Consider the following 14,202-nt stretch of genomic DNA (forward strand, 5'->3'; position numbering starts at 1 on the left):
ATAATGAAATTATATCAAGAAACAAACTACTGCCTTTACTTCAGTATAGAATATACTGTATCTTTATAATAGCAAGAAAGAGTTAAATCAGAAATAAGCAGACCTGTTAGTAGCAGAGAATAAATAAAGCTGCGTTTCTAGAGATAGGTTTCACGATGCAAAAGTTGGGTGTTTATTTGCGCTTCTGTGGTTTAAGAACAACGCTGCAATAGGATCTTATGCATGAAAATGCATGAGGTGATAGCTGTCTTGTGTTGATATAGTTGTTTTCAAGATGAACATGTTCCAAGCGTGACTCTTCGTTCTCCTCCTCTTCACTGTTCTCATGAATGTCATCAGTGATGCGAGGAGTCCTGCAGATGCGTTCTGGAGGGACTGTCCTGTGACATTGTGGGAGGAATTATATTTTAGTTATTCAAGTTAAGCCATGGCTTCATAATTTATTTGAGAGATACTATTTATTTAGAGATTTGAAAATGTAAATCAGAACTTTACATATTCTCAGTGATATATTTATTGAGGACTTACACAAGTTACTTTCTTAAAAGTTCTTGCATTACCTTCATATTTATATCGTATGTAGTTTTCCTGAGGAAAGTATTGCCAAGTGTTGCTGAGTAAAAACTTTCTGTATAACACACATAAGATCCTCTATCTATCATTCCTTCTATTGTTCCTTTGCTTTTTGTGGCCCAAGCAGTATTACAGATTAATTTCCTGGACAGAACCGGTACTCAACACCATTTTCAAGAGCCATGAGGAAGAGCAAAGTCTCATTTTTCTCCCGTTGTGTGCAGAAATACTGCAGTAGAAAACGTAGGATTTAGCTCCTCCTTCAGAATGTTGGGAGTTTTCTTAATATTTGCTTAGATGTAAGAAAAGTGTATCCTGTGATATCTATTTTAATTCTATCAATGTAACAAAGAGCTTGAAAAATACCTTATTTTATTATTGTTGAGTCTTAGAGAACGTAATTTTCGCATTTCATCAATTCCGAATGGGACGGACTTTAATTCGTTGTGATCCAGAAACAGCTCTCGCAGGGAGCGATATGCTCCAAAAAATGATACTGGATCTATTCCATCATCAGTAAGTTTGTTGAAGGACAGGTAGAGATACTCCAGCCCTGGCTTCATGTGACCAAAAACATATCCTGGGATTCTTTCAATCTGATTTCCTACAAGTACCAGATGCAGTAACGATTTTGGCAGATAGGAGGGAACATGATATAACTTGTTATAAGAGAGATCAATCGATTCCAAGTTCCTGCATTAAAGAAGACCAAAACAAAGCAAACCGCATGGTTTATACTTTCTGTAGAAAATAATGCTTAACATGATTGCAAGGAAATAAGTATCAGAGGGAAATTTGTTTCTGTTAATGGAACAGAATGCTTTTTATGGAACATGGTCATGCGTAATTACTCTGGGAATAGAGAGACTTGAAGTCATTAATTATCAATCAGGCACAATGTTTCTGTTGATGGGAAGAAATCTGCAGTAATGAGTATGGGGGGAAGGTTGAATCGAGGAAACTCAAGGGACTAATTTGTGATTGATAAGCACTTGCTAAATTGCAATAATGGAAAAGACACACACAAGAAGTTTGAGACTTGAGTGGTTATCCCATTGACATGGATTTTTAAATTTTATTCTAAAGCCCATTTGAAATGGAATTGTTTGTGACTGGCTAGTTTAGAATCATTTGAATGTACTTCACTTCCAGAAGTGAGAGAAGTTATTAGTAAATCTGTGGTAGTTTTCAGATTATGCACTTGACAAATCCAGACATCGGGTGACAGGACTGCAGCTGATGGCTGTGGCAAGGTACCCTCCGTATCTTAGCAAAGAAGTTACCAGAAGTATCAAAAGCAGTATCATCTTTTGCTTCTTTCATTTTCATTGCTTGTTCTGCTTATGTTTTATTCATGCACAATGTGGCTGGACAATCTTCCCTTCATCTTTTTTACTTCTTTAATTTTTAGTCTAATGGGAAATAAGGCTAGGATAGTATTTGATTACTTTTAATTACCTGTGAGATAATTGTATATTTATACCAAATTATTGTATAATTCTGTGAAGCGTTATGCATAATTAAAGTTCATTTTTCATTGGATGGCCAGTAAAAATATTTCTGCTTTGATGTTAATACAGTCCAGAAGTGAGGAATAAGATCTTTTTGTTTTAAAGCCAACTCTAAATACTTCCTAAGTTATACAATGTAAGCAAAGGAAATTAAGACAAATTACTTAATGAAATAAATATTTGCACTTCTTCATTTTTAATTTGAAATGGATTTGTTCAGTTTCATTATCTGATTCACTAATAACACAGAAATAGAAAATAATTATATTTTAAATTATTTGTACTTACTCTTGGTTTATCCAAGCCAAAGGTCCTATTCTGTGCTCTTCCAATTTGTTATGCTTTAGCACAATGACATTTATGTTTCTTGTATGGTTAAAGCTAATTTCTGACACTTCTTCAATTTGGTTATTTTCAAGGTATAACTCCTGTAAGTGCATTTGGAAAGAAAATCTGTGAAAGCAAAATATACCGTTCTTTCCCATTGCAACCTCAAAATGTAGCTTTTGCCTGTTACCCAAATAACCTCGTGTATCCATTCACTTCTGGATAAAGAAATCAGTCTGTAGCCGTGATGTAACTTTCAGAAATGTGGTTTTTCAGAGCAATTGTTCTGCTTTGTACAGATTGCTCTGACAGACCAAAGAGAGAAACAATTGTCTCTCGTCTTGCCTGAAGCTGTACAGTGTATGAGTGTGTAACACCAGACTGATGAGTGACAAGGTGGGGAAACTGGTTTTCTTTCTCTTTTTTTTTTTCCTTTTTTTTTCTTCTTCTTGGAAAGCTATTAGTGGGAAAAATACTAAGGCTTTTGCTTTCTTAATATTTTTATTTGGCACCCATGAACTCTGAAACTTCTAGATTTGTAGGAACATAAAATACTAATGTTTTACAAATGTTAATGTTTTGATTCTGCATGGTCTAAACTGCTTGTTTTACACAGATAATGACTGTAATAGTTCCTGATGATAGCTGTAATTTAGGATAAACATAACATGAAGTAAAAAACGGAACAAATACTCTAAGGCATGGATGTGAAATAGAATTTAGGGCCTAGAGGAAGGCTTTGGGAATAAAGCAACTTGGTAGCCTGGAAATTTATTGACTGTTGCTTTACAGTTAAATATTGCTAGTGTAAGTGGAGAAAAACCTGCCAGGTGTTCCCTGTTCCATTTCAGGAGGGGTAAAGACAAAGAGAAATGTAATGTGTGAGCAAATGGGTAATAGAGAACATTAGGCTGTAGTAAAGCTGCAGAAGCAGCCAATGTCATAGAAAAGATATTGTTGGTTTTGCTGGATTTGGTTTTCCTTTTTATTTTATTCCCACCCCCACCCCACCCCCCTTGCATTTCAGACTATGGCAGATGCCTAGGATAAAAGGGAACATATATGAGGACACTGAAATGAGAAAGAGAAAAGGAAAAATACAATCAGGAGGGATGGTGAAATTAATAGGTAGCAAGCATTGTCTTTGAAGTAACGACTGAGGTAAGCAGAGAATTAAACTAGACAGAGATTTAAAAGGAGGAAGAAAATACCTTCCAGACAGCATCCCTAAAAAAACCAAACCAGGCTAAAGCACCCCAACAACCACATTCAAATTCTGAGAATGAGCAGGGAGGCTACCAAAGAAATTACTTGATTAAAAATGAAGGAATGAGGAATCATCAGGGAAGAGAAATTAATGTCTTCTTTGAACAGCCACACACACCCCAAATGAGGTGGAATTCAGCAGAAGTTTGGAAAGCCAGGGAAATGGAGTTTTAGAGCAGCCAAAAATGAAGGATAGTTCAATATAGGCATTGAAAGAATATTTCTCTCTCTTTCAGGTCTTGATTCCTTTGACTTTCCTCATGAAACAGGTTTTCTAGATCTTTCATTATTCTTGTTGCTGCCTTGTGAACTGTACTCTGCGTGGTAACCCCATGTTTGCTGTTTACGTACCAAATGTCTGTATTAGGAGTGTTTTCTGACTTGGGTCTAAGGGAATATCTAAAGATGCAGATACATTTTGGGATGAGTTGGTACCTAAGTAAATTGCTACAAATAACTAGTTAGGACTTATTTAGTATAGTTTAGTTTAGGATACCTAGAATCAAATTTATGAAATATAATTTTATGTCTACGTGACGATAGTAAGGCAGTAAGTAGGGGAAGGGGGAAAATAATATTGATAAAAATGCCCAGAAGAATGAAGCTTTCATATTCTGTTGGGCTTTTTGATTTGGCTTTCATTTTTTACCTCAAGAGTTGCAGGAAGACCTTGTGGGATAATTCTGAATTTATTTCTTCCCAGTCTCAAATAAGAGAGACTTTTCAAAGGGTAGAAGGCCAGAGGACTGACATTTGCTTCACTGAGTTTATTTCCTTCTAATTCCAGGGTGACCAAGTTCTTCAAATCTGCAGAGAAACAGTTGGAATTTCTGTTAGCTGTTGCCATCTCAGATCTTGTAAAACGCAGGGTTAAAATTTAACTGTGTTGGACATTACTCAGGTTAGTTCACAGTGAAAAAGAAATTTAATAGAAAGATTTTCATTTAAGTTCTCATAATCACAGAATTATATTGTTTATTAGTTTGTAGAACTAGATTGACTAGAGGACTAGAGCTTTATAGCTTTTTCTCCCGCTTGGAAATGAAAAGAAGGCAGCTGCAGGATTTGTGGGTCATGCTGCCCTTTAGGTCTTCATGCTTCACAGATATGGGCATGTGATGTTTGGACTGCTGTGTGGGTGCTGACCTCTGTACGGCACCCAATGATCTTCTTGGGTCTCCATCATTTACACATGTAACAGCTGTTACTTGTTCTCTGGGCTCACAGGTTCTCCCCCCTTGCTTTACTCCTTTCAATCACTGACTGTACTGTGTTGAGGACCCTTGGTAGATGATACTGTTGTTCCTCAGCCATCCAGGTTGCAGGAGAAACCAGTGTTACTCAATGTATGCAACCAAGAAATACCGTTGTATAGTAAGTTCCTCACAAATAGCCCATGTAATTTTCCCTTTTTTTTTTTTCTTTAACAAAAGCTTTGTATAGCTCCTTCTAACAGTGCTGGTTTGGTCATTTTAAACTGAAAGCTGCTTGCAGCCCTTGGCCTAAGTTTTCTTTGTCTCACTCAAGCATTGGTATTGCTGAGTAGTGAGCTGGATCCAGTTTACATGGGGACCATTCTGTCAGGAGAGGAAAGGGAGCAGAAAGGTCAGTCAAGTTATGACATGGTAGGTTCCCATCTTTTGTTCTTTTTTTTTCTGTCAGTCTACATGTAACTTGATTTAAAATGCTCAAGGTTAACTCCAGTTATGTTCTGCCTCATTGTTAGTGCACATCAAATTCTTTTCACTTGCATATAATTTAAATAATTGATATATATTTTTTCGTCACATGTACAGTGATCAGTTTATGGGTCAGGAGAGTATATTCAGCATACTTCAAATCCATCTCTACTTAGTAGCCTTAAATACAAGCTTCTTTGGGAGAGTAACAGTTGCATAAGAAGGGAAAATATAACTTTAAGAAACTGCCATGCAAATCTTTCAGCTCTTGTTACCTTTTAAAAAATGGCACTTAAAAACTCGCTATTATTTTTCAGGTTATATCAAACCAGATGCATTTGGTTGAACTCTCTGCTTTTCATATGATCAGTATTAGTTTTCTAAATACCTTGTAAGCTGTCTTCATCAATGGCATGAAGGTGGTTGTCATTTATTTTTATTTCTTCCAAAGTTGATGGTAATTCAGAGGGAATATGTACCAGCATGTTTCCATCCAAATACAAACGTTTTAGCTTTTTCAGGATCTTAACCATGGGGATGAAGAAGAGAATTTAGATTATCAAAGTGTAAAATACATTGTCAAACATATAGTTAATGTTTTCTTAAACGTATATTATTTTTAATATTTTTCAGCAGGATTTTGCTGAGTTAAATTTTGAATTTTTAAACTTTTTTTCTCCTATCCATCTAATGAAATGCTTTCCTTGCGCTAAATACTGACAACATTGCCAGTTAATGTGATATGTGACTGGAAAAGCTTGATTGAGTGCATGAACTTTTCATAGGGCCACCCTGAAGCTACCTAATGATACCTATTTGTAGTACTGCTACTGCCTTTGAGTTGTGTAGGTATTACCTTACTGCACTAATGCAGTTTTTAGGAGTTCAAAATATATGGGACATGTGCTTGTAGATTATGCACTTATACTCCTCATTTTTGAGCATATTTGTGGTTTTCTGTAGGTGAGCAAATTTACTTTACAAAAGCATAATGACACCAACTTTTTCAGCACCCTGGGATTTTTATGACTCCAGCCTGTTTAATAATTTGGCATGAAAAATTATTGTAGCTTAATTCTGATAAATTCACATCAGTAATCACACAGTAGTGAGCAGTTCTGGAAAAAGTGGAGCTGTTTTAACAGTGGATGCACAGAAGCCTGTTTTCCTCCAGTTTTCTATTAACTGCCTGGTGTGAAGTAAGACTCACTAGAGTTTATCTCCTGATTGACACGTGTTCCTGGTCTGTCTTTTCTATCCACTTGTTTTCATAGGAGTTGTAGGAACTGCAGTCTTTTGAAATTAGTCAAAGCTGTTCCTGTTACATGCAAGGGGGTGGTACAGAGCCCTATGTGAAGACTGATTGCATCACATATAGCAGGAAACAAAATTAAAAACATACTGTGGTAATTTGATTTGTTGTTCGTATGCTTTTTGTATTCATCTTAGCTGAGAAAGAAAGGCCTTGATGCCTGCCTTCCTTCTTGAATTATGGCCTATATGAACTTGCTTGGATCAGCAGATATTATGGGATCATTCTGTCTTCATAAGCAATATGTAGATGCAATTAATAGCCTGTTAACATGTAAATTCCTCCTGCAAGAAAAAGACCCTAGAGTGTAGAAAGATTCTTTGACTATTTAGTGAGAAAGCTTCTCATTAAAGATAGCAAAAAGGAAGCATGCAACTGATTACAACAACTCTAAGCTGTTTTGAGTGGATTTTTATAGTGAGACCTGGCAGCAGCAGATGTTTTTGGGAATCCAAGAGCACTAGCTTTACAGAACTAATGTAGTGGGAAAGTTATTAATGGAGTTCAAGCCCATCAGGTTTGAAATCTTTCAACTGCTACTGATGAAATATCAGAAAATTCTCTCTCTCTTGTTTAACATTTAAATCTTGGTGAATGTCATTCAAAGTTCTCTAGCACTGAGAGGTTTCTTGAAATAGCCAGGTTTAGTTGTATCCTCATTTTATGACGGTTACTCATGCAAAGTGCAAACTGCTTTAGAGTCACAGACTGAAAGGCAGGAGAAACTTTACTTTTAGCAATAATTAGTGATAGTAGATAGTAGACAATTCAGGCTTTCTTACTTTGAATGCTCGTGGACCTATGCCAGGAGAGGTAATATTATTTTTACTCAGATCAATCCATTCCAAATTAGGTATCCCATTGAACGCTTCATCTGAGATAGTAGTGATACTGTTTCCTAGGACAGAATTCAAGGAAGTAATTTAAATTATGAATTACAGTATGCCTATGAGTTTTGTAGTATTGTACATGAAAAATATATTAAGGAAATAGTTGTATTACACACTATGGTTGTGCATAGATCTATTCATGTCAGTATGTAACACTAGTAAGCCAATCTAGCATTTTCAATTTATTGTTTTAGAGGCTTAGCTATACAGTTGATTCTAATATGTTTTTATGATAAGGAATAACGAAGTATTAATGCTACTGTTGACTGCATGTGAGAGTGGATAATGTCACTTCATGAGAAAAATTGTGCAAAGTAGACTCGTCATTTACCTGTAAGGTCTAGACTTGTTAGATCTGGATCTGAGATTGGTGGTATTTGTGTAAGTTTGGCATTAATGCAGCTTACTGTGGTGTCTGAGGTGGAACATCCAGATGGCAAAGGAGGAGCTTCTATGGGTGGAACGGGAATCGGGAAATGAGATGGCATTCCGAAAGTACCATCATCTTCATCGCTTTCATATTGTATTTCTTCTGATTCTGCTTCCTTTCTTGTGACAGGCTTCTTTTCCCTGCGATGGGATTTATGCTTCTGTCGATTTTTTTTGCCTTTCCTTTTTCTTTTCTTTTCGTTCTTTTTAGGAACTTCTTCCTCTTTTAACTCCACCACTTCTCTTCTAAGCAATTCATCTTTTTCAGCTTGAGTATGTGCTGATGGCAAAACATTGATATTGTCCAGGTCATTGGGTTCTGGAGAATCACCAGACAACTCGCTTATGTTATCCAGTGAAATAATACTGGAATCCAAAGCAGCAGCTAAAAGAGGCAATGAGAACAAAAGGAAAACTTGTCTGGTAAGAGGACACGAAAGTGAAGGTATAGTAAACATTGTTCCCTTCATACACCAAAAATATGCTATCTGTAGAAGAACAATATTCCCTTTAGGATATGATTTGAAAGAATGAAAATCTGGTCTTATGTTACTGCTTGCCAGAAACAGCGTGTTTTGATGGAAAATGATTAAGCCAACCACACAGAGGAATTTGTATGATTCATTGCAACTCTGGAAAAGGGGAAAAATTAATATAGCCTTCATTATCTTTTTTAACTAATTTTTTAATTATTTTTTGTGTTGGAGGTGTCTAAGGAGGGAAAATAATATGTCTGGGAGTGGGAAGAAAATAATTTAAATAAATTTCAGGTCAAGGCTTCTGTACAAGGGACTGTCAGGTAGACAGAGCTGCTGCAGGTGGGAAGCTCACAAGGGAAATGTGTTTCCTCCATCACCCAAGTGCAGCTTTTACTTTTCAAATGCAGCAAGTTTAGTTGTTTCAGTCAATGTGACTTCTAGTTCTACGGTTAATTTCTATCATGTTTCTACTCAGTGCATTTCTGTAGTCGCATGTGCAGACACACAAGGCTAAATAATAATTTCATGGAAAAATGTGTATGGTTCAGTACTTTGGAGATGTAGGGTATTGGAAGTGGGGGAAGGAAATCACATTTCATCTTTATCTCCACCATTTATTTTCTTTTTAAAAATACTGATTTTGTTTAATTTTTTATCAGAACAAGCAAGGTTGTAGTTCTGCAGTTCCTATGTGCTTTCTTCTCTTGATTTGTATCAAATAGCTGCCCCTTTGTACAGTCCTAACAAAGATTTGCCAGTCTGTTTCTTATGTTTATTATGTTAAAAATATATATGTAAATATAAATATTATGTATATGGAAGCAGGATATAAAATGTAACCAGATGTTTGTTCTTAATACATTTACCAAAATTTTGTAGAGGTAGGAGGGAAGAAGGAAAACACCTCCCAGTTATTTTTTGTATTGCATACTTAACAACATTTTTTCTTTAAATATTGTATCAAACTCATCTAACAAGCATTCTACTCTAAGAAACTGAAGTCAACTTGAGTAGATATTATGATGACCTGCTCTTATGTAATTCAAACTTGTTTTCTCTGTAAAAGTATAATGTGTACCTTGAAATCCATTATATCATTAGTTGTAGCATGATATAGTTTTAAAATAGTAAAATATTGTGGTGTACTGTACCAGTATCAGAACAAACTGGGCAGCATTCTCCTGCAGGTATAATAGTTTTAGGACATTTCAGAGGGTGGCACATGGTTGTATCACATATCACTTCGCCTTTTGAACAGAGACAGGTAACGCAGGGCTTGGGAGACCAGACAGCTTTATCATACATAATCATCCCATTAGCTGCACATTGCCCCTTCTTGCCTAAGAAAAGAAAACAGAAAGTTGGAGTTAAAGCTTAAATTGAAATAAAACCAACGGTGCTTATTTAGAACTTTGAAAAGAAGCCCTACTGTTTTGTTCTCAATTCACAAATATGTGCAATGCAACCTCTTCTGAGTATCTTATCCTTATTCCTTAATTTTCATATCTGTGTTTTCTTTCTTATTCGTAGGAATGATATTCACTTTACAGTGACTGGTCATAGCCTTAATGAAAGTGAAGTTCATTCTGTAATGGTTTGTAAAGTGGCAAATACCTCCTCTTCCCTATAACTTGCATTATCGGGGGTGGGGGAGGGATAACCCAAAGCCAAACCCCAAACACCACCACACCCAAACCCAACAACTTACCACTTTGCTAGGAAAGTAGCATCTTGAATAGCTTATATTAATAAATACTTCGTCTCCAAAGGTACTGAACATGAATCTACAAAAACTTGAGATTTCCTCGGGCCACCAATTGAAATTTTCAGAAAGAAATGCCAGAGCTTTATTTTGTAAGCTATACTCAGATATTCAGTTGGCAAATTGTTTAGAGAGCATGAAGACATGGGAAGGAAACTATTCCAAGTCTCTCTTTCCTTCCTGTGATGGAGTCTATCTCAGCAAAAGTTTCCCTGGGCATTTCTCATCCAGACTCCAGGGTAAATGTTGCACTTGAACATAATGCGCTTTTTTTGGTCTTGTGTGAGAAGGAGAGCCAAGATTGAGTTTCCTCATCCCAAACAAGCCTTCTCCTAGTTTTGTGCATACCTCTGCATCTGGTGAGAATCTGTAGTCCCAACATACCTTCCTTTTCCTTTCTGTAATTACTATAAGAATGCATTGCTGAAGTGTTCCATTCAGACTGACAACCCATTTGGAAGTTACTTTATACATTCCCTCATTAATAATTTTTTTTCCTCTTTTCCAACTTGGTCTGACTTCCTACTTCACATGAAGATGGTCTAATACAGTAGGAAAACCTTAACTGAAATGAGATTTCACAAATGACTTCCATTTGTGACAGACAGATTGTCTTTGGAGGGAGGGGTTCTTTGCAGGGTTTGTTTTCCCACACTCTGCTGTGGTCCCTGCTTGGTGGTTCAGTTTTAAAGGGAAGAGTGCTTAGAATAGTCTCTAAATATCCTGACAAGACTATTATAAATATTTGGTTTAAAATGTCTCTGGAATTAGTGTTTCACTCGAAATCAGGCATTTTGCAAAGTCCTTCAGGGTGATCCTACGCTCGGCTTCATAACAAGGCTATTCCTTTGCCCTTCTATTTAAAAAACATTGAATAGAAACCTGGTTTATAGCATAAAAATCAATTATCAGAATCATCCTGTTTGGATGTTCTTCTATATTTTTTTAAAAAAAAAAATTTTAAACAATTTTTTTTTAATTTCTCTCAAAATGGAAAGGGGGAGAAATTAGTTTTTAAACAGTTGCATGTTGTGTTTTCAAAGGATCAGGATATGTATGCATCATTTCAGCCACACAGAGTTGTGCTCTAATCAATTCAAGGCATGTTAACTGAAGGAGGAGATGAATTAGCCCAGGCCAAATGTTAGTTGGCTTGTAAGTCCCTTGTCCTTCTACCCAGGTATCTGTAATCCAGCTGTTTGTTGGATCCTGACTTCTGGATGTTGTTTTTATGTGCTTGCCAGGAAGCCACAATATTTCTTTTAAATAATCTCCAAAGGAAACACAAAAAGAACATTACACTTTCTCATGTTAAACAATAAAATGTCAGCTGTTCCAGAGGAACATATCTGGCTTGAGACTGAAATTCTTCTGTGCTTCCTTAAATTCTTTATTTTGTTTTAGCTACTAGGCTGTATCTGAAGTTGGTGCAAATACTGTCTGAATAAGCATTAAGATACAGGGTATCAGGCCTTGGCCTCTGCACACTTCTTTAACAAATTGCCTTGTTGTCTGTGTACATGAGAGTTACTTAAGGAGACAGGACAAGCTTGTGTGCTCAGAAGCAGAGAGGTCCCCTTTTGTTGCCTTGCGGAACCCCTATTTGGCATCCTGTTGGAATTCACCTCACCCCTGTGAGACAGAGCAAAGGCTGTGTTGATGCACTGTAGGCTAGGTACATCCATGGAATACCTTCAGTATGGTGGTACGAGCAGGAAGAAGAGAGCTTTGGGAGATACTGGAAATAGTGCAACGGTGTAGATGCTATTCTGTGCTGCTAAAGGGCAGGCTGTGATTTGTAAAGGACAAACAACTGCAAATTGTCTTCTGTTGTGGTGAACTGGTTGGTCTAATTTATATAGTTCACATGAATTTTATATGGAGGAAGGAGGAGAAAGGGCTTGTTGCTGCTAAACTTCTATTAAACTGTCAATTTTCATCCTGCATATATCTGTAAATTGGTTTTAGGCTACTAAGGGCAGAATAAGTAGCAGCAGTAGTTTTGGATTGCATTTTCTTCTGTTCTGAAGCATGATTAATAATAATGTTCTATTATTTAATAGGCTATGTTTTTTCCAAATCTGACATGAACTTGAAAAAATTTTGAACTTTAAAAGCTAGACTAAAAAATACCTTGTGGTTCAAATCTTTGGCAGATGAGCACAGGACTTTTAACCTTTGGAAATATGGTGTAAATTCAGCATGAAGTTCCAAATAAAATGAGTTCAGTGGTTTTAGCTCAGCTTTTGGATGCAAGCACAGATAGAAAGACACAAATGGGGCGGGGACTGGAGAAGAACCATGCATTATTTCAGCATGACTGATGGTCTCTGACAGAGAGAATGGAATATCTTACATGAAGTGCATGCTATTTATGTGGCACTTTCCTCTGTTTAATTTAAAAAGTATTTGTAAATTAAAGATTTGACATTAGTAGCATGTATTACAAGAGTAATATTGTAGTACACACTAGAAATGCTATCACCAAGGGTTTTGCTAGTTTTCCCATTAAAACCCCTTGCTTAAAGTTACTTGATTTTAAATGGTTCAGCCTTTTTGACAGTAAGGATTCATGATAAATAGTAATTGCTAAGAAAATATGACTCAAATATGTTTTGTAATTTGAGACCAGCTCACCTGTGGTTATGTCTCATGTGTAACACATTAAAAGGCCTAACTTTTTTGTTATAAAAATAAATTACTGTTTTATGTAAAACAGTGGTAATCAGGACATTCTAACTTTGTTTATGCTACTCATAAAATTGAGTATAATGATCCCTTGGTGCTGAAACAGAAGTAAATAAGTCTTTATATCTATTGGTTGTAGAGTGAACACAACCCTGTATTGTTTCCTCACAACATCCCAGTGCCTTTTCTTCTACCTTTGAACCTCTTTCTATGAAAAGAAACGAAGTGTTTTATCCTCTGAATAATTTTCAATTGGTTAGTAATCAGAGTTTGAAAACAGAAAAATACTGATGGGGGGAAGAAGCATCCTTAAATCCTTTTTGAATAACACTGGTGCAATTGGTTGCTAGAGCCTCAGTGGAAAGTTAATTGATTTAGGAGATAGAAGGAGGAAGAAATGCCTCAAAGCGGCCCTCAGACTTGCTACACCTTTGAAGTTATGAAAATATTCCAACAAAATGTTTGTTACGTAAGAAGAAATGAGAATGCAGAAAACATTGCGGTTACGTGTTACTGCAAGGCTGAGAGAATTCAAAAGCTTCATTTGGTAACAACAAAATGGTCATAACAGGCAACAAAAGCAGGTTGGCAAAAAGGCAACTGAGTTTTATTTCAGTATGTGTTGCAAGTAGAGCTAAGATAAAGCTTTGATGAGTTTATGAGTTTCATTCTAAATCAAAAGAAAAATGGGCCCCCTCTGAGTAGTAGAGGGGCTTTATTCTTACCTGGTAAAACACTGTAACTAGATTCCTGTCCACCCACACCTACGAGAGAGTCAAATACTCCCATAATGCCGTCATCCATGTTAATAAGAGGTATGCTGGGTACCACAGGAGCTGGGAGCCTCATCTGTGGCTGCCTTGGGGACCTGTGGCCTGCTGAGGAGCCCCTTCTCAATCCTCTGTTGTGCATTCTTCTCCTTTGTCTCCTGAGAGGTGCACTAGTTTCATTTTGAGAAAAATCAATGCACAGAGAGACAAGCAGGAAATAATAGACTACTGATGTAGTCTGCATGGTTTTGTGTGTCTCAAAGTATCCTGAAATGGGAAAAAAAGAGGAAAATTAAGATACTTAAAGAGTTTTTAATGATTATTCAGTTATATGGTGCACTTTTCAAAGGAGGTAGACCAATGCATGTTAGAACAATACAGCCAAGGTTGCTCTTGGAAAGAAATGGCTTGTGAGAGCTGAAGCAAGCGTTTGATTTTAGGTTTATGGGTTTTTTCCCTTAAAGACAATAGTCTAACTCAAATAGGTGCTAGCTTTGTATTTGGGGTTGCATTTCA

The 14,202-nt window shown here is 36.5% G+C and overlaps 2 protein-coding genes across 2 annotated transcripts in view; one reads left to right on the top strand and one right to left on the bottom strand.

Moving 5' to 3' along the window:
- The window catches only part of CENPP (centromere protein P), a gene marked incomplete at both ends in the record, with an annotated part of 136,337 nt that overhangs the window by 87,399 nt on the left and 34,736 nt on the right, over positions 1-14,202 (top strand). The gene's annotated exons all lie outside the window — the stretch shown is intronic.
- On the bottom strand, positions 173-13,930 carry ECM2 (extracellular matrix protein 2; the record flags this gene model as incomplete). The annotated part of the gene is made up of 9 exons (XM_084269727.1): positions 173-380; positions 940-1,266; positions 2,373-2,512; positions 4,327-4,484; positions 5,745-5,880; positions 7,451-7,566; positions 7,890-8,372; positions 9,618-9,806; positions 13,642-13,930. The coding sequence occupies 9 exons, from the start codon at positions 13,928-13,930 to the stop codon at positions 173-175; spliced, it is 2,046 nt and encodes a 681-aa protein (XP_084125853.1).

Source organism: Gallinula chloropus, assembly GCF_964237585.1.
Source record: "Gallinula chloropus genome assembly, chromosome: 12".
In the NCBI taxonomy this organism is placed as follows: domain Eukaryota; kingdom Metazoa; phylum Chordata; class Aves; order Gruiformes; family Rallidae; genus Gallinula; species Gallinula chloropus.